Source organism: Oryctolagus cuniculus, chromosome 8 (assembly GCF_964237555.1).
Source record: "Oryctolagus cuniculus chromosome 8, mOryCun1.1, whole genome shotgun sequence".
Lineage (NCBI taxonomy): Eukaryota > Metazoa > Chordata > Mammalia > Lagomorpha > Leporidae > Oryctolagus > Oryctolagus cuniculus.
The window spans coordinates 11,866,506-11,891,740 of record NC_091439.1 but is presented as its reverse complement, the minus strand read 5'-3'; the positions used below and the strand labels follow the sequence as shown (position 1 = coordinate 11,891,740).

General features: G+C 52.6%; 1 protein-coding gene across 7 annotated transcripts in view; it reads right to left on the bottom strand.

Moving 5' to 3' along the window:
* Positions 1-24,393, bottom strand: part of TMEM154 (transmembrane protein 154) — a 42,510-nt gene extending 18,117 nt beyond the window's left edge. The window contains exons 1-4 of one of the 7 annotated variants that reach the window (XR_011378030.1): positions 13,631-13,878; positions 12,954-13,112; positions 6,839-7,096; positions 6,713-6,751 (exon numbers count right to left, since the gene is read on the bottom strand). Coding sequence is in view for 2 of the 7 variants with exons in the window: in XM_008267325.4 (XP_008265547.1) it covers positions 6,713-6,751; positions 6,839-7,096; positions 24,049-24,112 (361 nt within the window). In the remaining 5 variants the exon portion in view is untranslated. Of the gene's footprint in view, positions 1-6,712; positions 6,752-6,838; positions 7,097-12,953; positions 13,533-13,630; positions 13,879-13,945; positions 14,986-24,048 lie in introns of those variants that run through there. The other 6 variants (XR_011378028.1, XR_011378032.1, XR_011378029.1 and 3 more) reach the window with 6 other exon arrangements.
* Between the last annotated feature and the right edge of the window lie 842 nt (positions 24,394-25,235).

Below are 25,235 nucleotides of genomic sequence, written 5' to 3'. Positions count from 1 at the left end.
TGGAGTCGGATGTGGGCTGCTCCATCCAGTGCCCCCCCTGGGGCTCTCCTTCCCCCTGCTCCGGGCAATGCCTGGTCCCTCCCAGCCTCCAGGTCTGAGCTTAGCCACTCTTTGCTCAGGGGCCCCTCCCCACCTCCTGCTAGAGCCGGCCCACCCTTGCTAAGGTTTCCAGCCCCGCCTCTCGCCTGCATCTGTCAGAGTAGTGCCACAGTGACCCATCAATCAGGTTGTCTGCATTATTCCTTTTTCATAAAAAAAAAAAAAGAAAAGAAAGATTTATGTATTTGAAAGAGCTACTGGGAGAGAAGGAGAAAGAGTAAGAGAGAGAAAGAGATCTTCCATTCACTGGCTCACTCTGCAAATGGCTGGGGCTGGGCCAGACCAAAGCCAGGAGCCAGGAACGACATCAGGGTCTCTCACGTAGGTGCAGGGGCCATCTTTTGCTGTTTTCCGAGGCGCATTAGAGGGAGCTGGATGGGAAGTGGGGCCGCTGGGTCTCAAGCCGGCACCCATATGGGGTGCTGGCATTGCAGGCAGCGGCTTTATCCACCTTACCACACCCCCGGCCCTTGCATTATTTTATCTATCTCTCTCACTAGAACGGAACCCCCAAAGGGCACAGATTATGTCTATTACACCCAGGGTGGCAGCACCCTAGATCCAATCCCAGCAGCAAAGCACTTTGGCAAACACCTCATAAATGCAAGGGTACTTCAGAAAGGTCACGGGAAAATAGTATGGAAAGACAAATTTATTTTGGTGCTAAAAATTAAAATCCATGCATAGCTTTTTTTTTTCTTCATAGGATGCATTTTTCATGAACTTTTAAAAGACCCCCTGTATTTCCTGAATAACTGAACAGGTCATCGTGTCGATTACTGGAGTTAAGCTCATACCGGTGTTTTGGATTCTTCATCATCATCGTCATCATCATCATCACAGTGACTCTCCCAACAAGCCCACTGAGGGAACCACCGCCTGCAGGCACCTGCCACTGAGCTCCTCGCAGCCCAGAGCCCCTTGCAATTTCCTGTGGTTGGCAAGCTTGACTGGCACTACCGACCCAGGAGCACTGGGCAGAGAGGCAAGCTTCATGCCATCACTGCTCGCCTTGGAGGACTCTGGGTATGTCTGTGCCCTGCCCCCGGCTCCAAGCAGGAAGCTTCCTGCAGGTGCCCGATGCCTCATAAAATTAGAATGGAGGAAGGGAGAGGACCTGCATCTTACAGCTCTTGTATGTGTATTTCTAATCAAAAAAGTACAGGCTCTCTCCTAAAGGGAGTGGACTATAAATACAGCGCCCACACAGTCGATCCTCCCTAGGGTGAAGAGCCCTGGTGCCTCGCTCCCTCCTCCTTCCTCTCCCTTGTGCCCTGCGTAATGACCCCCTTGTGAGCAAGTAGCTCACAGCCCCACTGCTATGGGCACAGACTTATCTTTATAATCTGGGTTGCCCGCAGGCTTCGCAGCGAGCAGAAGCCAGCCCGCATGCAGATGATGGGAAGGTTTAAAACCCACGACAAAAGCACACAAAGCGAAGTGCCTGTAATCAGTGCTAAAACAGCAAAAAGCCTTCCCCGGCCTCATCTCCCCTGCTCCACGGCCATTACCCCCAGCCCAGCCGCCATGGCAACAGAAAACACACTGGGGAGAGCACAGAGCAGAGGATTAGAGCAGGAGGGAGACCAAATTACAGGTCGGCCGTCAGGCCCTGCCCACCCCACTCGGCCTGGCCTCTCTGTGACTAGCCAACTGCTCCACTGGCCCCACACACACTTCCCGGGCATCCTTTCCTTCCACGCCCACCCCCCACCCACTTGGTCCTCCTCCGGCAGTTTCTGCGTGGCAGCCGCTGAGCCTGACCAGACCCCACTGCCCGGCCTCTCTGTGCACCTGTCGGCAGGAATCCTGGGGTGGGGAGGGGCTCTGGACTCCCGAGGCTCTGACTTCCTCTGCACTGAGCAAGGGAGATCTCCCAGGAAGAGCCACAGAGAGGTTAAAGCAGTGGCTTCCTGCCAGCCCTTTTGCCTGCAGCTTTCCCGCATCTGCAGGAGGCACTTAACACATATTAAATAGTAACAACCACAAATGTAGTGCCTGGAGGCCCAGGAAGAAGGATCTGCAACGTTAAGTGATTACCCAGCTGCTTCCCTTCCCCTGGACAGCAGGGGAGGGCTTGTGGTGCAGTGGTTAGGATGCTGTTCGGGGTACCCACGTTCTACAGTGGGGTTTCTGGGTTCCACACCTCAGACTCAGCTCCCTGCTAATGTGCACCCTGGGAGGCAACAGGCGATGGCTCAAGTTTTGGGGGCCCTGCCATACACATGGGAGACTTGGATGGGGTTCTTGGCCCCTGGCTTTGGCCTGGTCCAGCTCTGACTGTTGTGGGCATTTGGGGAGTGAACCAGTAGATGGAAGATGGCTCTTTCTTTTTCTCTCTCCATTTTTCAAATAAAATGAAAGTAAATAGTTTAAGGTTGGCTTTAAATTACAATGAAAAGATAAAAAAAAAAACAACTTAAAAAAAAAAGAGTGTAAGTAAACCAAATGCCCCTGTGTTGGGGGTCGGGGGAGGCAATTTCTATCAGCCACAGGTCTTTCTGGAAGTATTGGCCAGTCCTCCCCCATTGTCAAGTTCAGGCCTGTTTCCTGTTGTAGAAGAACTGACAGGGCTCTCTTCAGGCGAAAGTGAAACCACCTCTCTTTCTAACTCTCCGAGGGGCACTGTGTGTGCAGGTACCCATGCCCTCCCACAAAGCTCCCACGTGCCCTCCCTTCCAGAACCTTCCAAGCAAAATGCTGCTGTGGCTTTATTTTTGCCCAAAAAGGAAATTACATTTCAATCAAATTCTTGTTAATTCCAATACTCTGCTCTTATTGTCTCGCACTATCCTGTCAAAGCTGAATGGATGGGCTTGGGGGGACACTGGCTGAGAACCTTTCAGCATCCAGTCTGTCTGAACAGATATTTCAAACAGTGACTAGTAAAAGAAAAATTCAGAAGAAGCTTTCCTTAGCAAAAAAAAAAAAAATTTTTTTTGGACAGGCAGAGTGGACAGTGAGAGAGAGAGACAAAGAGAAAGGTCTTCCTTTGCCATTGGTTCACTCCCCAATGGCTGCTGCGGCCAGTGTACCGTGCTGATCCGAAGGCAGGAGCCAGGTGCTTCTTGCGGGTCTCTCATGGGGTGCAGGGCCCAAGTACTTGGGCCATCCTCCACTGCACTCCCGGGCCACAGCAGAGAGCTGGCCTGGAAGAGGGGCAACTGGGACAGAATCCGGTGCCCCAACCGGGACTAGAACCCGGTGTGCCGGCACCGCAAGGCGGAGGATTAGCCTAGTGAGCCGCGGTGCCGGCTTTTTCTGTTTCTCTGCTTCTCAAATAAACATTTTAAAAATCCTAGTCTTCTTCATTAACTCATTCATGCCACAAACATGTACAGAGCAGCTCGTGCAGACTGGGTTGAAAGTCACTTAGCACTTATAATGTGCCAGACAATCCATTTAATTCTTACAACTCCGGGGGAAGGTATTGAATTTACTGATCTACAGATGGAGCTGGGTGAAGGTCACAGCCGAGCAAGTGTCAAAGCCAACCACAGTCTGAACTGTCAGCCCCAATACCACGCTGTCAAACCAGACAAATGAGACCAGTTCTTGTTTCTTAGACTCCCTAACACAGTAGGAAAGAAAGACAGAAAAAGAAAAGAAAGACAAGGGGCTGATGCTGTGTGGTGCAGTGGATTCAGCCGCTGCTTGCAACCCTGGCATCCCATATCTGGGTGCCAATTCGAGTCCCGGCTGTTCCACTTCTGATCCAGCTCCCTACTAATGCACCTGGGAAGGCAGCGGAAGATGGCCCAAGTGCTTGTGCCCCTGCTGCCCATGTGGGAGACCTGGGTGGTGTTCCCGGCTCCTGGTTTCAGTCTGATCCAGCCTCGGCTGTTGTGGCCATTTGGGGAATGAACCAGGAGGTGGAAGATCTCTCTGTATCTGTCTTCCCTCCCCCTCTCTGCAACTCTGCCTTTCAAATGAACAAAACTGAAAGAAAAGACAAATCACCAACTTGGGAAAATGTGAAGACTGAACAGCAGGTGTCAGAATTTGCTTTGGGGGCACGGAAGTGATGACCAGTTTTGCCTGGAGAGGGATTCCAAGGCTTCCTACAAACGTTAGAACTGGACACTGCAGAACAGGGTGGAAGTTTGCCACGCTGACAAAAAGAGAATGCCAGGCAGAAACATGAGTACCCGCCAGGCACAGAGGCATTCTGAAAGTCACATCATGCTCTGGGAGCCTCTGGCATGGCGCCCGTGTAGGGTACAGGTGCCACAGCCAAGGCTTAGGCTGCTTCTCTCTTGTAAATGATCTTGAACCCAGAGACTTCCACACGGAGCTCACTGAAAACTCGACTTGTGGATGTGAAGTCTAAGAGGGTCACCATCCAACTGGGCACCTCCAAACTTCCCCACCCCTTGCTCCCTTAGGTAAGGCAAGTTGGGGTGGGGGTGGAGGGGGCTATGGTTTGGGGCAGGAAATTCTTATTTTCCCAGAAATCAAAAAAAAAAATGGTAGGGGGCAGCGCTGTAGCATAGCGAGTAAAGCTGCCACCTGCAGTGCTGGCATCCTATATGGGCACCAATTTGAGTCCCAGCATCCTATATGGGCGCCGATTCAAGTCCTGGCTGCTCCAGCTCTCTGCTGTGGCCTGGGAAAGCAGTAGAAGATGGCCCAAGTCCTTGGGCCCCTGCACCCACGTGGGGGACCCAGAAGAAGCTCCTGGCTCCTGGCTTCAGATCAGCGCAACTCAGACCATTGGAGCTAACTAGGGAATGAACCAGCAGATGAAAGACCTCTCTCTCTCTCTCTCTGTCCCTCTCTCTCTGTCTCTCTCTCTCTCTCTCTGCCTCTTTGTAACTCTGCCTTTCAAATAAATAAATAAATATTTTTTTAAAAAATGGGGATTACTTGCAAAGGAGCTTCCACATGACCGCTGTGACTAGAAGGCCCTGGAATCTCAGGTGTGGACAACCCTGCATCTCCTAGTCCCTTGGTATCTATTCTATCAGCCCGGTCAGGAAAGGAAATACTCCAGTGCTTCCCCCCGGATCACACAGGTCTCACGTGCTGGTACAAGGATAGTGAGCCAGGTACTCAGGCCAAGGGCATGATCTCAAAACCATGGTGCCTTTAGTGGGCATAGCATACAGTGAGCTTTGCATACTAGGACAAATATGTATCTTATCAGAGGCGTCCTTAGGTCCTGAGTAAGTTTTGGGATGAATGACTATAAAAGCTTCCACGTGCAAATTAACCAAAGGTAATCTGCCCAGCCCTGTCTCTGGAGACCTAGAATTGTGCTGAAAGCTAGCGTTGGATGCTCCTGGAATAACTGAATGGTCTCAGAGAGTGGCCCTGACCTTGGGGACCTCCTGTCAGATGGGCTTCAGGCTGACTGATGTCCACAATCTTCAGCAAGTTAGAAATTTCATTACAAAAGGATAGCTTCACTGAGAACAACGCTTTATTCGACTCAGATTTTCCAAAATCAAATAGGGATGCGGGGTGGGGGACAAAACAGTATCTGTGGTGGAGGTGTAGCTGGAAGGACCCACACTTGTGCGAGGACCTCTGGGGAACTGACTTTCCGTCCTTAACCCCAGTCTGACCCACAGCTTCATCAGCCTGGCCCTGCTGGTGATGGGAAACATCACACCGGCCAAGAGGCCACGGTCATACAGGACACGCAGCTGGACCGGGTACAAAGATGGCAGCAGTATGTTGTAAATTGCAGTTTAGGCTGAAAACATCTCTCTTTTTTTTAACTTTAAAGAAAGGAATATGGTATTATTAACCTCTGGAAAACCTCATTGAAACAACTCATTTATCGCTTACTATCTTATGTAGTCTTTGTTGTTTTAACTCTTTTTAAAACGTTTTTATGGTTTTCATTTTATTTGAAATGCAGAAAGTGAGAGGGAGAGAGTCAGACAGACAGACAGAGATCTTCCAGCTACTGGTTGACTCTTTTTTTTTTTTTTTTTTTTTTTTGACAGGCAGAGTGGACAGTGAGAGAGAGAGAGACAGAGAGAAAGGTCTTCCTTTGCCGTTGGTTCACCCTCCAATGGCCGCCGCGGCCGGCGCGATGCGGCCGGCGCACCGCGCTGATCCGATGGCAGGAGCCAGGAGCCAGGTGCTTTTCCTGGTCTCCCATGGGGTGCAGGGCCCAAGCACCTGGGCCATCCTCCACTGCACTCCCAGGCCACAGCAGAGGGCTGGCCTGGAAGAGGGGCAACCGGGACAGAATCCGGCGCCCCGACCGGGACTAGAACCCGGTGTGCCGGCGCCGCTAGGCGGAGGATTAGCCTAGTGAGCCGCGGCGCCGGCCTACTGGTTGACTCTTAAAATGCCAACAACAGCCAGGGCTGGGACAGGCCAAAGCCAGGATCTAGGAATTCACTGACGCTCCCACATGGCTGGCAGGGACCCAACCACTTAATCCATCACCTGCCGCCTCTCAGGGTTTGCATTAGCTGGAAGCTGGAATCAGAAGTGGAGCTGGGGCTCAAACTAAAACACTTTGACAAGGGATGTGGGTGTCCCAAGCTGAGTCTTAACCACTGTGCCAAACATTTGCCTTGTGTTGTGTAACTGTAACTCAGTTCCTTCTTCCAGCCCATCCCCAACTCTAAGCAGGTGCTACGGTGATACTCACACGTCTGTAGAGCATCCTGAGATCCTTGGCTAGAAGGCTCTGGGTGGAAGAATAGAGTTTTGTGTTACTGCTTGTTCATTCACACACGAGCAAGTGTCTGGAAATGGATAGATGACAAATATTTACCTTGCTTAGCTCCTTTTCTTTTATAGACTATTACAAGGGATACCACTAACAAAAGTAGGAGGGCCAACAAAACCAATGGGATCAAGACCATGAAAATAAGATCTAACTGATTTTCATCCCCAGCCACGTGGGTCAGATTCCTATCTGTGGTTAGGGAATCTGTGGTCGCCGCGTCCAAGGTGGTAGGAACAGCCTCTTCCGTTGTTCCTCTGTCTTCCCAGGCCATGTCTCCAGACTGCTCTGATTCCTCACGATCAGCTGTGGGAAGACACACAAGACTGAGATGGCCATGGACACGAAGCTGGGATGGTTATGTTTTCAGTGGTTTTCACATTAGTCCTAGGTGCACTCAGTCATCAACCTGATCCACTGTACCTGGCGCTCACTTCCTTGGGACAGGGAGTATTGATTTAACGTTGAGTGGGGCTCCAGCTGGGAGTATATCGAACATGGACTCAGAGCCTGGGGTTCAACTCCCACAAATGCAGCCAGTTTAGCCTTGACCGGACCCTGTAGGAGTGCCGAGGCAAAGGGCATAAAGGCACTGTCTACGTCAAGGGCAACTTCCCCAGCTGAGCTCTGTGGTATTCTGGGGCTTCTCCTGCAGGGTGTCACTATTGTAATAAAATTCTTCAACACATTGACATTCACATGACTAAAGTCGGGTGGTGTAAAGGAAGGCAGCCTGTGCCCTACTCTTGACCAGAAGGTTGGCTATCGATGGAAAATAACTCTTTGAAAGTGGAGTGACTGCTCAGAGGTCAGGGTCAGGTCAGCGTCCTGCACGGAACCAGTCTGCTTCTGAGGTCCGCTGGCGAATCCTCCAGCATTCTGAATGCAAAGGGGAATCCACAAGGGGCAGCTCCCTTGGCCACCAGGAAAACGCTACCCATATGTAAATTTATTTAATCAGATGTATCTGGGAAGATTCCCCATGATCGAGCGATAAGCAAATGCACTTTGAATATTGATACCATCCCGCTCCTCCTCACAGGCTGGGGAGACCTTGTGGGCTGGATGACTGGGAGAAGCCTTTGCTTGCCTGCCTAGGCTGCGGTCATGGTCGGGTGAGTTAGGGTCTTTGTCCCAGCGTGATGTTGCGCTGCCTGCCCTGCAGATGGGGCCCACTCAGCAGTGCCCCCTGTACGTTTAGGCTACGGAACTCACATGAAATTCTTTCCAAGGGGCAAGGCGCCGTGCACATGGAGAAGTTGGCTGCTGTGAGCCACACCATTCCCATAGGTCAGGCCGTTGCTCTGTGCAGTGACAAGGTCGGACACGGCAGAGCTCAGTTCAATATTTTACCTATCTTACGACTGCGTGACCACGGACTCCTCTGATTCAGATTAAAACCATGCAAATATCGAGCACTGTTAAGGGCTGAATGTTTGTGCATGCGTGCACACACACACATGCTTTGTGGGTTGAAGCCCTAACCCCGGTGTGATGGTATTTAGGAGGAGAGCCTTGGGGTAGTACTGCAGTGTGGAGGACCCTGTGGTAGGGCTACTGTCCTGACAAGAAGGGGAGAGGAGCGGCCATGGTGGCACAGCACGGCGGCAGGGGAAGGCAGGGATCCCTCGGGACCCCTCCTCGTCAAAGCCGCCCACTTCCAGAACCACCGGCACTGCTGGCTGGTAACCCTGGCAACAGGGGGCTGGGGCGGCTGAGGAGGAAGTGCTGCAAAGTGCAGCTGGTGGTCATGACCTTCACTCCCTGCGATCAGTTCTTCCAGACCTTCCTCCAATATCCACGGACTCCCTCACACCACCCGTTCACACACGCACAACACACACACCCACACACACTAACACACATCCACACACATGTTCACACTCATACACTCACAACACACTAACACACACACTCACAATCACACACACAACAGTCACACACACATATACTCACACACATCCACACACATTAACATATACATACACAGTCACACATGCTCACATACTCATACACTCACACTTGCACACTCACACCCACATCCCAACCACCTCCACACACATGCACCCACTCACATCCACACACACATCCACACTACACAGCCACACACACACTCTCACACACACACACAGCCACACAACATACACAGCCACACACAGCCATATACACACTCACACATACACACCCTCTCACACATACCCCCTCACCCTCACATTCACACACACACTCACATACCCCCACACACCTACACACTCATATACTCACACACACATCCACATACACTAACATGCACATTCACACCCACTAACCCTTTCTCACAAACACTCCCCACACACATACACACATACACACATTATCACACACTCACACCCCCACACACCCCTACACATTCATACATTCACACATCCACACACGCTCACATGCGCACTCATACACACTCTCACACCCCCACACCCTCACACATACACACGTGCACATACATACACACTCATGCCCACACACCCAACCACACACACATGTATCCACTCACACATAGCCACACAACATACACATACACACACCTTCACACACTAACATGTACACTCACAGTCTCACACACCCCGCACACTCACACCCATACACACTCACTCATACACACATGCACTCACACAATACACACACCACACACACACACACACATACACTTCATTGGTATTCCCTCCCTCTCTCTCTGCTGGAGTTTCTATTTCAGGCTGAATTTATTGACAATTTACTACAGACGAACCTCTGTGCTGGACAGATTATCTCATTTGTCCTCACTGCTTTTTCTAGATCAACCCTGGGGCAAAGACACGTATCCAAGATCCCAGCGCTAACAGGGAGGAGGAAGGATTTACAGGCTGGGCTCTTGGCTGTCCCAGCCTCCAGAACCAGCAGCTAGGTCCGCCTCCATTCTCTGTGCATTACCAGGCTGCGGGATTTCCGTCCTCACTACAGAAAACGGACTTGCAGCAGCAGCAGCAGCACAGCGTTTAACCTCACACCGTACTCTGCCTCCAGCCAGGCAGGAGAGTCATACATGCAGAGCACGGGGTTTGGCCGTAAAGGGGAGAGCAATCAAGGGACCCTCACGTGCTTGCCCTCAGCTACACAGAGGAAGGGAGGTAGGGGGTCCCAGGCACCTCCCATTGAGGCTCTCGCTGGGGTTCCAGTGGCTCTGCGTGGAAAGGGAGCGAAGTTTCCAGAACACTCAGCCCTCTGAGTCACCGCTTGACCCGTGCCCCAGGAGAAGAGAAAATAGGAAAGGAAACCAGCTAGGCAGAATGATGAGGGTGTTTAGACCATTGGGATGAACAGAAAAAAGGGCTTCAGGTGGCTGGGGCTACGGACATTTATTTCTCAGCTGGAAACAACGCTGGCCACGGGTGGCCCTTGGTGGCGCCGGGGAGTTAAAGGGGACAAACTCTCCACAGTACCCCTCACACACACCCTCACGTATGGTTTCTACATTAAGCCTCGTGCTCTCTCAGATTCTCCAGGGACCTATTTAAATAAAAGAGAATCAAGGTGCTCAATCTCAATCTCTCTCTCTCTCTCTTTCTGTGTGTGTTTTATTTACTCTGCAAACCTTCATCTCCAGAGAATCCTATCACAACTGCCTGCTCCCTGCCCCCCCATCTCCAACTCCATGATAACCCGGAAATAGTAAGTCATAGTAACTGGCATCTACCAGGTGCTTAGCTGATTCCAGGTACTGGGATAAACACGCGAGGTCTAACTAGATCTTCACAGTAACTTTCCTGTCCACATTCTCCAGCTGCAGAACCTGGCTCTAGGGTGTTGTTCCCGAGGGAAATACCGGCCTTTGTGTTCAGTCTCACCGACACGTGGGGCTCCCAGCTGCATCCCCCCAAGCGTGGTCGCCCAGTGAGGACCCTGGCCCTGGGTCTGTCGCGGAGGCTTTGGACAAACCACCCATCCTCCAATGGCTTAATGCGCTCACAGGCGCCACTGAGGAGGGATCACCAAGGTTCTGTCTATTTCCACATCTCTCTGTGGGTTCCGCAGTGCCGACCTTGCTTTTAATGAACTTCCTGGCGGGGTGATACGCCCAGGGACAGGCTCAGAGAGGAAGTTTCATTGCTAGCCTTGCCCCAGACCACTCTCTCTGCTGCCTTCCAGAGAACTCGGTGCACAAACGAGGCTCCCTATTGCTTCCTGTTTGCCTTTTTTTTTTTACAGGCAGAGTGGACAGTGAGAGAGAGAGACAGAGAGAAAGGTCTTCCTTTGCCGTTGGTTCACCCTCCAATGGCCGCCACGGCCGGCGCGCTGCGGCCGGTGCACCGCGCTGATCCAATGGCAGGAGCCAGGAGCCAGGTGCTTTTCCTGGTCTCCCATGGGGTGCAGGGCCCAAGCACCTGGGCCATCCTCCACTGCACTCCCTGGCCACAGCAGAGAGCTGGCCTGGAAGAGGGGCAACCGGGACAGAATCCGGCGCCCCGACCGGGACTAGAACCCGGTGTGCCGGCGCCGCTAGGCGGAGGATTAGCCTAGTGAGCCGCGGCGCTGGCGAGCTGTTTGCCTTTTTTAATAACACAAACAATAACACAAACAAAACTCATATATGGTTCTTGCCCTTCCTTTTGTCACTATTCCACCTCGAGCACCTCCCACGGCTGTGTATATAGACAGCTGTCCCCGCTCCACCGCGCCACTGTTTAGCTCCATCCCTGTTGATGGAGGTTTAGCTTGTCTCTTGTATTTCCAGAGCGTGGCAGCAAGCATCCCTGCTCACGCTTCGGTTTCCCAGGGGAACGCGGTCCGGAGGGCGGGGCCGCCCTGACAGCTCTTGGTCCTAGTAGAGGAGAGACGGCCGTGACACCGTCCTCTGTCTGGCCAGATAACGCCCTCTACTGTTTCATAACCCCGCCCCAGGCACCTGGACTTCCTGGCCCCCGGACCGCAAGCTAAGTAAACCCCCATTTTTTACGAATCAGCCACTCGGAGGGATTCAGTTACCGCTCCAGAAATTGGACGAAGCCAGGGAAGTAGCAAGCACTGGGAATCAGCCCCAAGAGTTTTTGCAAAGATCATCAAAAGCGGTGCTGGAAAACCAGGGTGGACCACTGCATCCGACCAGTACCCAGGAGTGGATCAGCAGGGCACAGGGGCGCGCCAGGAGTGGAGAGAATCAAGGTGGAACCAGAGAAGCCACAGGTCACAAAAGCAGAGACGTGGGCGGAGACAGCAATGGCCGCAGAGGGGGCCTTCGCGGAAGCTCGGTAGCTGCTCCTCCCCAGGCCTGGGCGCTAATAGCAACACCGTCCCGCCCCTCCCGCCCCCCCCCCCCCCCCGTGGACACAGGGCCCCTTACACCTGCACAGCCTCACACAGCCCTTGTGGGCGCCAGCATGGCTAAGACCCCTCTGCTAATGCGCATCAGAGCCCAGGATGAGCTTCGGTGGCAGGCGTCCCACGCAACCCCAGTGTGGGCTAGGGTGTTAGCACCGCATGCGAGGAAAGCAGAACTCGTCTCTCAGGAAGTGCCGATGGACAGGAACCCCGCAGACCACACAGGGGCGGAGCATGTGCTCTGCTCCCGGACCCCAGGGACAGGTGCACAGCAGCGTGGGAGGAAGATTGGATTTGAACTCAGAAGAGCTGGACCGGGGCTTGTGACTGCCCCCTCTAGCCAAGGGGCAGAAAAGAGTCCTTTCCCTTGTCTAACTAACCCTCTCTTCCCTAAAGCCAGAGAGAAGCCCTGCTACCCTGCCCGGCCCGCAGTGTCTGCGAAAGAGCAAATGAAACCATAACCATGAAGGTGCTAAGCCAGGAGGTGCCGCGCCAGCGCCAGTGCTGGGACATTTGTTTTCCTTCTCTCTCACCCACTCTCTTTCCGCACCTCTATGCTTATGTGTTCCTCTGCTGTGCCCCAGGAGTTTCGTCTGCCTGAAACAACCTCCCCCTTCTATGGCTCCAGCTCTTTCTCTGCATTTGGCTGGATTTCAGGGTTAAAGGGTGGGATGCAGCTGTGGAAGATGGCGGGTGAAGAAGCTACAGAGTGACAGAGAGGGAGAGAGAGGCATACGGAAGCAAAAGTGCAGGAGAGAAGAGGAAATACTGAAGACAGCAGGCAGAGAGCGGAAGGGCAGCCCCGTGCCTCTGCCCTCTGGGTGTGACCCACCTGCCAAGGCCCCGGGCGTGAGCTCGCAAGGCTGGTGCGCTCCTGGGCTGCAGGTCAGGCGGATGCTCTCTATTCTGGGTGCCTAAGTCCTCACCTTAGTTCCGCTGACCCCAACAGACTCTCCCAGAACTTCTCCATCTCATCATTTCTCAATCTCCACTTGGGTAATACAGCATTTAAAAAAAAAGATTTATGTATTTACAAACGCGGAGCAACAGAGTTGGGGACGGGGTGGTGGAGAGAGATCTTCCATCCATTAGTTCACTCCCCTAATGGCCACAATGGCCGGGGCTGGTAGAAGCCAAAGCCAGGAGCCTAGAATCCCATCCAGCTCTCCCAAGTGGGTGCAGGGGCCCAAGCATTTGGGACATCTTTCGCTTCTTTCCCAGGCACATTAGCAGGGAGCTGGATTAGACGCAGAGCAGCCAGAACTAGAACCTGCACTCCGATATGGGATGCCTGTGCCACAAGTGGTGCCTTAACTCTCTGTGCCACAATGCTGTGGCACTATCGAGATAGGACACAGGGCAGGCATTTGGCATAGTGGTTAAGGTGCCATTTGGGATGCCCACATCCCATCCCGGAGTGCCCAGATTTGAGTCGTGGCTTTGCTGCCCACTCCAGCATCATGTTAATGCATACCCCGTGAGACAGCAGATGACAGCTCAAGTACTCACATGGGAGATCCAGGTGGACTTCTTGGCTCTTGGTTTCAGCTTGGCCCACCCCTGGCAGTTACAGGCATTTGAGAAGTGAGCCAGCAGATGGAAGATCTCTCTTTGTCTCTGTCTTTCTGCCTTTCAAATAAATAAATCTTTTTTTTTTAAAGAGAGATACTGGAAGTGGTCATAGGAATGATGAAACTCACCTGCAGTACCTCACTTGGCTGTTCTTGCGGAAATGCTAAGATCGCCAGATAACAAACTGCACGGGCACTTACAAATGCTAGGCAATATTCCTGCAAACACATCTGGGAGCCGTGGTGCACACACCTGGTGAGGACCCTGGGGGAACTCCTTGTAAGGGGGTGCAGGATGGGCCTGGAAGCCCCAGCAGCACGCCGGACCTTCATCACTGCTCCGGACAGTGGCACGGAGTGGAACTGCCCCTGCCTCTCAGTGTCGCAAACTTGGCCACTTCTGTTTTTCTGGACGTGGAACAAATGTGCAACCAAGCTGTAGTTTTTAAAACCAGAAGACACAGCATGACACACAGACAGGCCTGCCACACTGATAATATGGCATGACACAACGCAATGACAAGAGGATGTTGCCACACTCACTGGTGTGGGGAAGCAGGGTGGACGTCACCCTTGGACACCGTGCCCTGTCATGTCTAATTACGCAGATTCCATGCCGCCATCATAGAAACAATTTTGTAACTCGGAGAGTGAGGTGGAGCAGAACACAGCAGGTGGTGAGACTTCTCTCCTGCGTTGCATGGGGGTGGGGAGGGGACTACCCATAAATGAACCTCAGGATGCTCAGGAAGCCAAACCCAGGGGTGGACGTTGGGCACAGCCCTTAAGATGCTGCTTGGGACACCTGCATCCCATTTTGGAGGCAGTCCTGGGTTGGAGTCCCGACTCTGCTTCCAATTCTTGCTTCCTGCTAATGCACACCATGGGAGGCAGCCGGTGATGGCTCAAGGACTTGAGTCCCTGCCATTCACAAATCAAGTCCTGTGCTCCTGGCACTGCCTGGTCCAGCCTGGCTATAGCAGGCATCTGGGAAGTGGACTAGTAGACAGAAGATTCTCTCTCTTTCTCTCTCAATCTCTGTGTGTGTGTGTGTGTGTCTCTCTCTGCCTTTCAAATAAATGAAAATTAAATATAGTTTTTAAAATATAATTTTAAATATAATTTTTAAATTCCACCTTTCAGTCTCCCCTACCCCTCCTATACAGCAAAGAGCCTAATTAAAACAAGGAGATTAAAATATAAACCCAGGAGTCCTCCCAGGCGCAATAGCAGGAAGTTGGATCAGAAGCAGAGCAGCCAGAACTTGAACCTGTGCTCTGATACAGGATGCCAGAGTCACGGGCACACCTTTTAACACTCCTGATGCCCAGCTCACACCCTAAACCAAAGATACCAGCACTATCTGGAGGTACAGCCCAGGCCTCAGTCTATGGATGATTCTTCCAGGGACACCAAGGTGCAGGCATGGTTGAGACCCACGCTTGTAGGCTCTACCCACTGCTGAGTGTCCCCTGGGCCACCCCAAACTGTCCTCTCCTTTTGTTCTCTAGGTTCCTTCTTGGTGAATTTGGGAAGAATCGAAGACGGGGAAGTGCATGCCAAAGGCTTGGCTAGCAGCTGCCAGCTTCCTCACCAGCATGCAAGAATTTAAGATTCATCCTGGCACCTGAGCCCCTGGGTGGGGGTTGGGGGGACACTGGCCAGGTACAAGGAGGGAAGACCACGGCAGGCATTGCCTCTCTGAGTAACAGACGTGCCTGCCAGGAAGCCAACCTGCATCTCCAGGAAGGGTGCTGCTGATGGGACAGCCTGGAACTTTGAGGTTTGAGTCGCTGGTCCCCAAACCCTACTGCGCATGGCAGTCACCCAGAGTGTTCCTGAAAACACGGCTGCAGGGTGCTGCTGTGCAGCTCTGGGGTGCAGCCTGCGAATGTGCATTTCTAACAAGTGACCAGGTTGGGCAGCCGCCGCCGGGGGTCTCATTTCCTCCCATTCATCATTAGCCCCAACTATTGTGCATCAGATCTCTGGGGGTTTTAGGGTTCAACCAAATTAGTTATTCCAGGATATCTGGGGATGTGGCCTAGATGAAAGTATTTTCTAAAACCTCCCCCCAAAACTTCTAGTATGTGTGCTGGGTTGAGAATTACTGAGTTACATCATATCTGAGTAGACTTTGATTTGCCATGATCCATGCTGAGAGTCTTCGCTCATTTTCTGTGTGATTGGAGAACCGTACACAGGACGAAACCTCTGGGAACAAAATGAACAATTGCAGGCACCTTTAACAGTCTATCTCTTCAGTGGATCTCTTTAAAATTAATCGTTCAGCATGTGTGGAATCTGACTGAGATGTGGCCAGGGACAAAACTAGAACAAACAGAAAATAATGACTTCCCAGACTCATCCGGCACCAGCGTGGTTGTGGAAGGATGGCCGTGTCTGATACTGACAGAGATGCTGTCAGTGCCAAGTGGATGGGTGATGCCACTGAGACTGCACTGCTCATGAAGCACAGATGGTACCACAAGGACACCACTGCTGCACAGACCACAAAGGGTGCTATGGGGACACAATTGTGGCACAGACCACAGAGGGTGCCATGGAGACACAAACTGTAGCACAGACCACAGAGGATACCACGGGGACACAACTGTGGCACAGACCACAAAGGATACCACAGAGGATACCACGGGGACACCACTGCTGCACAGACCACAGAGGATACCACGGGGACACAATTGTGGCACAGACCACAGAGGATACCATGGAGACACAAACTGTGGCACAGACCACAGAGGATACCACGGGGACACCACTGCTGCACAGACCACAGAGGGTGCTATGGGGACACAACTGTGGCACAGAACACAGAGGATACCACGGGGACACCACTGCTGCACAGACCACAGAGGATACCACAGGGACACAACTGCTGCACAGAACACAGAGGATACCACGGGGACACCACTGCTGCACAGACCACAGAGGATACCACGGGGACACAACTGTGGCACAGACAACAGAGGATGCCACGGGGACACAACTATGGCACAGACCACAGAGGATACCACGGGGACACAAACTGTGGCACAGACCACAGAGGATACCACGGAGACACAATTGTGGCACAGACCACAGAGGATACCACGGGGACACCACTGCTGCATAGACCACAGATGTTACCACTGCTTATGGGCCACAGACAGAACTCTGAAGTGCTCTGCCCTTTCTTTAGGTCATTTGATTTCAAAGCAGTAGTAATTTATTATTCCATACCTGAAGTTAATTCCACAGCATACTTTCCTATTGTGTCTCCTTTGCTGCTTTGTATTTTTAAGATTTATTTGACTTATTTGAAAGGCAGAGTGACAGAGACAGAGGGAGAAACAGAGAGAGATCTTCCATCCACTGGTTCACTCCCCAAATGGTCACAACAACCAGGATGAGCCAGACCAAAGCCAGGAGCCAGGTGCTTCTTCCGGGTCTCCCAACCCGGATCTCCCAATCTTGCAACCAAGAGGGTGCAGGGGCCCAAGGACTTGGGCTGTCTCCTGCTGCCTTTCCAGGTACATTAGCAGGGAGCCGGATCAGAAGCGGAGCAGCTGGGACTTCAGTCCTGCCCCTCTTCCACTGCTCCACACCACCTGCTACCCCTGGCACCCCGTCTGCTGTGCACGGAAGGAATGACAGAAGGATACGCAACCCGGGCCAGGTAGGGTGAAGTCAAATGTGAGCACACTCAACTTCCCTATCCAGTCTGATCTCTTCCCCCCCAGCAGGGCCTGGCCAGGAATACACACTCACAGACCCGAGTCACAAAGCCACGGGCATCTAAGCAGGCTTTCCTCACAAGCTATCAGAATGAAAAACAAACCTGCAGAATGAGAGGCGCTGCCGAATGCCAAGTGATGGATCCCTAACAATGAAATCTGCTTGTAGGCTTTTGGACCAGGGAAGTGGCGGAGTTCCCACGTCTGCCCCCATCCGTGGGTCAGGGGCTCAATGCCCGCCCCGGGGAAGCAGGGCTGGGGAAGCCAGGGGCGGCTGCTGCCATTAGAAGCTCTGTTGTTCCGCGGTGGTGATCATTTGCATTCCCACTGAGCTCATTTTTCCTGCTGTGCACATCTGGGGAAGATGTGGTGGGAAGGAGAACTGGCGGACGAGATGCAAGACCCAGGTTCTGCAGGCTGATGGGAGGTTTTGCATGCTCACAGGCGGCAGAGGGAAAGCAATGCACCCTGTCCCTTGGGCCGAGCTGTGGGGGTGACAATGCCGTGGGGTGGGGGAGAGGTTAAGCGGGGCTCTGGGGGTCCACTCACAGAGCTCTCTCGTATGAGTGCCAACTTGCTGAGAGAGCACGCTGCAATTGGAACACCAGCTGAGACCACAACTCGTCCTGCAGGAGGAGCGCCCACATCGCCTGGGCGACTTTTTCATTTTAGACTCTATTTTAGCATTGAGAGAGAGAGAAAGAAAGAGAGAGAGGGAGAGAGGTTGATTCTCCCATTTAACCAGGTTTCTGCAGACACCAAGGCTGCCTCTGGTTTGAAGTTACTCCCTTGAGAAAGCAGAGTTCCTGAACATCACACACTATCTGTTCATGCACTGGAATTCTAGTCTAGCCTGTGGTGCCTGGCAGTTTAAAGAAATAAATGTATATTTACAGGACAGAATATTTATAGATTTAAAAATCTTACAAAGATCTCGCTGCTGGGACGGGCAAAGTGGTTTAAAGACACTACTTGGGACAACTGCATTCCACATCAGGGTTCCAGCCCCAGCTCCACCCTCAGTTCCAGCCGCCTGCTGATGCACACCCTGGGAGGCAGCAGGTGGCGGATCAAGCAGTTGGGTCCCTGCCACAAACACAGGAGACCTGGATGGAGTTCCAAGTTTCAGGCTTCTCCTTGGCCCAGCCCTGAGTGTCATGGGCATTTGAAGGAGTGAACCAGGAGATAGAAGATTCTCTCTCTCTCTCTCTGCACAGCAGGTTCCAAAGAGACCAGGGGACACGGAGGGAAATATGGCAGGGAACAGTGGGGTTCGGGGAATGCGGGGAGCCCAAGGCACCCTGGCCATGTCCCAGAGAGCAATGCCACAAGCCGCAGGTCCCACCGCCCAACTCAACTGCAAAATGTCCACGTTCACCAAAGCAGGGGCGGGCAGATTTTTCCTTGAAGAGCCAGAGACTGAGCACCTTAGATTTTGTGTGCCAAGAGGCAAGTGTGCACGTATTTGCATCGCCGGTAAACGTCCAAATATGTGTGTGGAAAACGTTCCTAACTCAGGGATCAGAAGAAACAGCTGGACGCTCAGTTGGCTGTGGGTCTTGGGTTCTTGGGCCCTGCGCTGCCATCTTTTCCTCTGAAAGAACCAGCATTCTAGATAGAGCTGATGTCCCCCTTCCATCCACACTCCCGCTCCTCATTCCTCTCCCTCATTTCCCAACAGCACCTGTCGTCCTCAAGTTCATGGGCATCACAACCAGCAGCAAGACTGGGTCCACAGAGACTTCAGATAATCAGCAGTTCAATACTAACAAGATTTAAGCAAAGACATAAAAGAAGGGAGATGGACCAGCATTGTGGTGTAGTGGGTTAAGCCTCTGCCTGCGATGCCAGCATCCCTTATGGGTGCTGGTTCGAGTCCCGGCTGCTCCACTTCCAATCCAGCTCTGTGCAACTGCACCTGGCAAAACAGTGGAAGATGGCCCAAGTGCTTGGGCCCTGGCCCAGTCCTGGCCCTTGTGGGAGTGAACCAGCAGGTAGAAGACATTATCTCTCTCATCTCTGTCTCTCCCTGTCTCTCTGTAACTCTTTCAAATAAATACATCTTTAAAAGGTGGTGGTGGGTGATATATAACAGTGGGTAGGGAGGAAGCCCAAGACACTATGCATGCTTTCAATAGGATAGATTGGGGGGCCAGTGCTGTGGGCACTAGTTCGAGTCCTGGCTGCTCCTTTTCTGATCCAGCTCTCTGCTATGGCCTGGGATAGCAGTGGAAGATGGCCCAAGTCCTTGGGCCCCTGCACCTGCATGGGAGACCCAGAAGGAGCACCTGGCTCCTGGCTTTAGATTGGTGCAGCTCCAGCCACTGCGGCCATTTGGGGAGTGAACCAGTGGAAGGAAGACCTCTCTCTCTGTCTCCTTTCCCTGTCACAGTCTGTAACTTTACCTCTCAAATAAATATATAAAATCTTAAAAAAAAAAAAAGATAGACTTTCTAGGTATGCAAAACCTGACAACTAAAACTGAGAGCCCAGTGGCTGGGTTAGGTAGCAGGACAGGGAGACACTCGCACCAGGCCCCCTCCCCCAGCGGTGGTGCTGGGTTCCTCTTTCTCCACCACGTGCCCACATGTGGGGGTGGTGCAAACTGCACGCATGTAGGCAGACCAATTGCAGGTTGCATTGTTTCCCTGCAGAAGCGGGCCCATCCCAGCCACTGCCATCACTCTTCAGGTTCTCTGGGATTTGGAATTTTTAAAAATCTCATCTCCCCTCTGCCTGGTTTTGTTGCTTGCCCTGAGGCTGTGCGGTGCTTGGGGTCACTTCTCAGCAGAATTATCCCACAGCGGCCGGCTGGACACCTGGCTGTGCGGCTCTGCCTGGCTCCCACACCCTGCAGCCTCTCCCCAAGTGGCTTCCAAATGCTGCTTTTCCTGCTGCTGGGCTTAACTGTGCTAATCCCCAGGTTGTCCGGTTGTCTTGCTGCTCACTGGGCGCCTGTGGCAGCTCCTCCCTTCCCTGCTGTGGCTGAGCCTTCAACCAGCTCTCCCCTGCCTGTCCCTGCCAGCCAGCATCTGGCCCAATGCAAGCAAATACAGCACTGCTATTCCCACACAGGAACCTTAAAGCCCAGCTGAGAAACTCCGGATAGTACCGAACTCTCTCTATTTATACAATATTTTTCCTATATACACATACCTATAATACAATCTAATTTATTAACGAGGCACAGTAAGCACTTATCCATAACTGATAACATAATAGAACAATTGTAAGAATACACTGGAGTAGGAGTTAGGTGAATGCGATTTCTCTCTACATCTCTCATCCTTTCACTTTTTCCATATAAAGGAAGCACCTCTCACAGCTTCGCTTTGGCTGACAGAAATTGCCAGCATCACCACTCCCCTGCTTCAGGGCCACTGAGTAAAAGAAAGGTTCTAGGCCGGCGCCGCGGCTCACTAGGCTAATCCTCCGCCTGTGGCGCCGGCACCCCGGGTTCTAGTCCCGGTCGGGGCGCCGGATCCTGTCCCAGTTGCTCCTCTTCCAGGCCAGCTCTCTGCTGTGGCCCGGGAAGGCAGTGGAGGATGGCCCAAGTGCTTGGGCCCTGCACCCGCATGGGAGACCAGGAGGAAGCACTTGGCTCCTGGCTTCAGATCAGCGTGGTGCGCCAGCCACAGAGCACTGGCCGCAGCGGCCACTGGAGGGTGAACCAATGGAAAAAGGAAGACCTTTCTCTCTGTCTCTCTCTCTCACTGTCCACTCTGCCTATCAAAAAAAAAAAAAAAAAAAAAAAAAAGAAAGAAAAAGAAAGAAAGAAAGGTTCTGAAGCCCAGCACTGCAATAGCACAAGTGTCCATGTGATAACCAAGTGGCTACTAAGTGACGAATGAGCACAGCCGATACCATGGGGATATACCAGGCCAAGGAATGACTTGCGTCCCAGGTGAGACGGAACAGGACCAAGCGAGAGGTCATCAACCCACTCAGAACACTGTGCAACTGAAAACTTACAAACTGCTTGCTTCTGGAACGTTCCATTTCTATTTACAGACAGCAATCAGTTGTATCTAACTGAAACTATGGAAAGCAAAACCACAGGTAAGAAGAGCCCATTGTATCTGAAATCGGGAGTCTCTCGGGACATAGCATATGGCAGTAATGAGATATTAGATGCTACAATCAGAAAGTGCTACTTCAATTAGGCAACTAGTGTTTTCTTCTGTTCTTTTCCTCCTTCTCAAGGTTCTCCCAGTAATTATATGGGTTTTATTCTTCTGGAACACCCCAGAAAACCTCCCTGTTCTTTCTGCCACACCCAGTGTTTGATTCTAGCCAACCCTTTGCCAGCCCAGGGGCGGGGAGCCTCCTGGCTTCTGCCTTGTGCCTTCTGCCTTCTACAAACCTTCCTGTTGGTAGCAGCTAACAAAGCCCGTGCTCTGGGGACCTGGGAAGTTGCTTTTCGTTTTCTGATCATGTGAAGCTGACATTGGCAGGGATTGGGGCAGAGAACGTGCGTGGGAACACCTCCGTCCATTTGAGTTTGAACTTTCTTAGCATCCTGCCCTGGCCAAGACACCTATGCCCAAAGCTTTTCTTAACTATGCTGAGAACCATAGAGAAGTTGTTCTTTCTTATTTCTTTTCTGCTGTCTTCATTTTCTTTTCGCACCAAAATAAACTTACCTTTTAATTCCATAAGGAATTCGAAAGAAAGCAAGGCTTCAAAAAGTTCATGGACAATGGAGTTAAAAGATCACAGGAGAGCAGGCATTTTGCATGACAGGTAAGACACAGTTAGGCATCAGGGTGGTTGGCTTGAATCCTGGCTACTCTGTTTCCTATCCAGCCTCTGGCTGATGCTCACCCTGGGGGACAGCAGGTGATGGCCCAAGTCTTGGGGTTCCTGCCACCCACATGAGGGACCAAGATGGAGGCACAGGCTCCTGGCTTTGACTTGGCCCAGCTCGGGCTGCCGCAGGCACTTTGGAAGTGAACCTGCAGATGGAAGATCCTGTCTATGTTGCTCTGCCTTTCCAATAAAATTGAAATACATAAAATAAATAAAAAAATTTTTAAAGATATTGGAATTTTCCACAGGCTTTTTTTTATATATATATAAAGGCAAAGAGACAGAGGGATAGACAGACGAGATCGCCTGTCCTCTAGTTCACTCCCTAAATGCCCTCTATAGCCTGGGCTGGGCTGGGCTGGGCTGGGTTGGGCTTAAGCCAGGAGCCAGAGGGCAATTCAGGTGTCGCTGGTGGGTGGCAGGGACCCAATCCTTGGAGCCATCACCTGCTGCCTCCTGGGCAGGAAGCCGGAGTCAGGATTCTTTCTTTTTTCAGAAGCCTCCGTGGTACACGCAGCGGGCATCTGGGGTACCTGTGGCATCATTAAGTGAGACGTGGTCATCAGAGGCTGGAGCATGGGCTTTGCTTCCCCGCCGTGGGGCTGTCACTAGATTAAGGCTGTGGAGCCCTGGGCAGAGAGAGCAGCCCTGGAAGGGAGTGAGAAGGACCTGGGGCGGGAATCAGAAGAGCCAACAAGCAGGAGACATCCCCAGCCCCCCTTCCTCCACCCACCCCCATGGGACTGGAGCTTCCTTCCAGCTCCCCCACTCACTGTGAGCCCCAGCTCAGTGCACCTGCAAGGATTTGCCTTTGCTTTCCCTTTTGCACCTGGAGTGCCTGGGTGCACCACATTAAGTGCACCCAGGGAAAGAGATACAGGTGGGGGAGGTGGGGTGTGGGCTGCAGAGCGCTCACTTCCTGGAAGTTGCCACCATCAAGCCCTCCTCCCTGCCCCATCCTCCTTAAAGACCTGTTGCCAGAGTGTTCCTTTGGCTGTACTAGCAGCAGGCTGTCTCCATCCACAGAAGCCATGGGCAGCGAGTTTATTTACACAACGCAAGTCAACACAATCTTAGAGGCAGCTGAGGGTGACTGTTTGTGGTAGCAACTGTCAAGGTCATAAATTAATTGCTGCTGTTAGCCTACAACAGTGAGATTGAATATTTCGTCGCTCCCAATACCTTCGGTGGGCTACAATCATATTCATTTTTCAAGCAAAACTTCCTGAGTAACACTCAATGCAAAGGAAACATCCCCAAGCAAGATCAAAGAAAAGCAGATGAAACGCATTTCTTGATGTTTTCGAATGGATTCTTGGTAACCCCTTAGATAATTTCCTGTTCACATTTAAAAAAACCCAAAAACCTACGATGTGTGCACAGCATGCTTCCCACTGGGAAACTTGAATCCCCCAGTCTCTCCAAACACTCTTGGACACGGCAGACTCAGCCCACACAATTAAAAGCAAATTTATGACTTCTCTGTTTGGGCTGGCTGAAGCCGTCTTAGACACGAACTGCCAAAAAGTTTATGGTTTTCCTAATACGCCCATTAAAGTCTGCAAATTACAGGGACCCAGACATCCTGGAAGGCAGACAGGAGTTCACGCGCAGCGAGAGCGCGGGGCGCACGGAAGGCAGCTGCGGCGGCGTGGCCAGGGACACCCCCGCCACCCCCGACAGCCGGGCTTCCTCAGCTGCGTCCCCAGCCAGGACTGGGTGGCCCGGGTGTTCCCCTCTCCCCGGCGGCGGCGGCGCCCCCGTGCCGCCCGCACCTTGCGAGCCCAGGGGCGGGGAGCGGGCGGTCGCTTACCCCGGGCGGCGGGAGCGAGCGCGGTCAGCAGGGCGAGAACCAGGGCGGCGCGGGGAGCCCTCATGGCAGCCGGGGCGCGGGGGCCTCCCCGAAACGCGCGTTTCCTGTTTCCTGCTGGTTTGGGTCGGTGCTGACTTGAAGGAGAGGTGTTTGCCTGTTTTTTAGGAAGTGATGTAACTGCAGGAGCCTGTCAGACCAGCAAGGATTGCAAAAGACGAGCGAGGCGCTCTCAGCCCCGAAGTAGCCTCGGAGGCCGGCTTTGGGGAGCCTTCGGACGGACAGCCGTGGCCCGGAGGGCATCCAGCGGAGAGGGACCTTGGACCGCCCGCTTCCGCCTCCTCTCTGTGGGAGTCGGCTCAGCCGCAGCTGAGTCCTGGGGGTTGCGCGCTGGCCATTGGAACTCCCTTCCCTAAATGCCAGGGCTGTCCCCATGCGGGAGCCAGAAGCCACAGACCCACCAGCCTTTGCAATGTGACTGCTAACAACTGAATTTTTAATTTGGTGTACTTTTTCTTTTTTTTAAATTTACTTATTTATTTGAAAGGCAGAGTTACAGAGGCAGAGGCAAAGAGAGAGAGAAAGATGTTCTATCCACTGGTTCACTCCCCAAATGGCTCCAAAGGCCAGGGTAGAGCCAAACAGGAACCAGGAGCTTCATCTGGGTCTCCCACGTGGGTGCAGGGGCCAAGAGCCTTGGGCCATCTTCTACTACTTTTTCAAGAGCATTAGCAGGGAGCTGGATGGGAAGTGGAACAGCCGGGACTTGAACTGACGCCCATGTTGGATGCTGACACTCCAAGCCCTGGCTTTACCCGCTACACCACAGCCTAGGCCCCCTTTCTCTCCTATTTAAATAACTCCACGCACAGCCCAGACCCAGCCAGCAGGGTCCACCTCTCTCCAGCCATATCCCTCCTGCTGGACCCTTGAATGCCCCCTTCCCTGCAAGGCGGGTTTGGCGGTAAAGGACCCTGACACAGCCCTGCCCAAGGTGGTGCTCCACCTTCCCAGAGAAGATGAGCTTTTCAAGGGTCTGGTCCCAAGGAGAAGACTGCCTGTCACCCTTCTTCCCCTCACATGGCTGGGTAGTCCTCAGAGGTTGTGCACAGCACACAAAACAGGCTGTGGGGCCAGCGCTGAGGCATAGCGGGTAAAGCACTGCCTACTGTGCCAGCATCCCATATGGC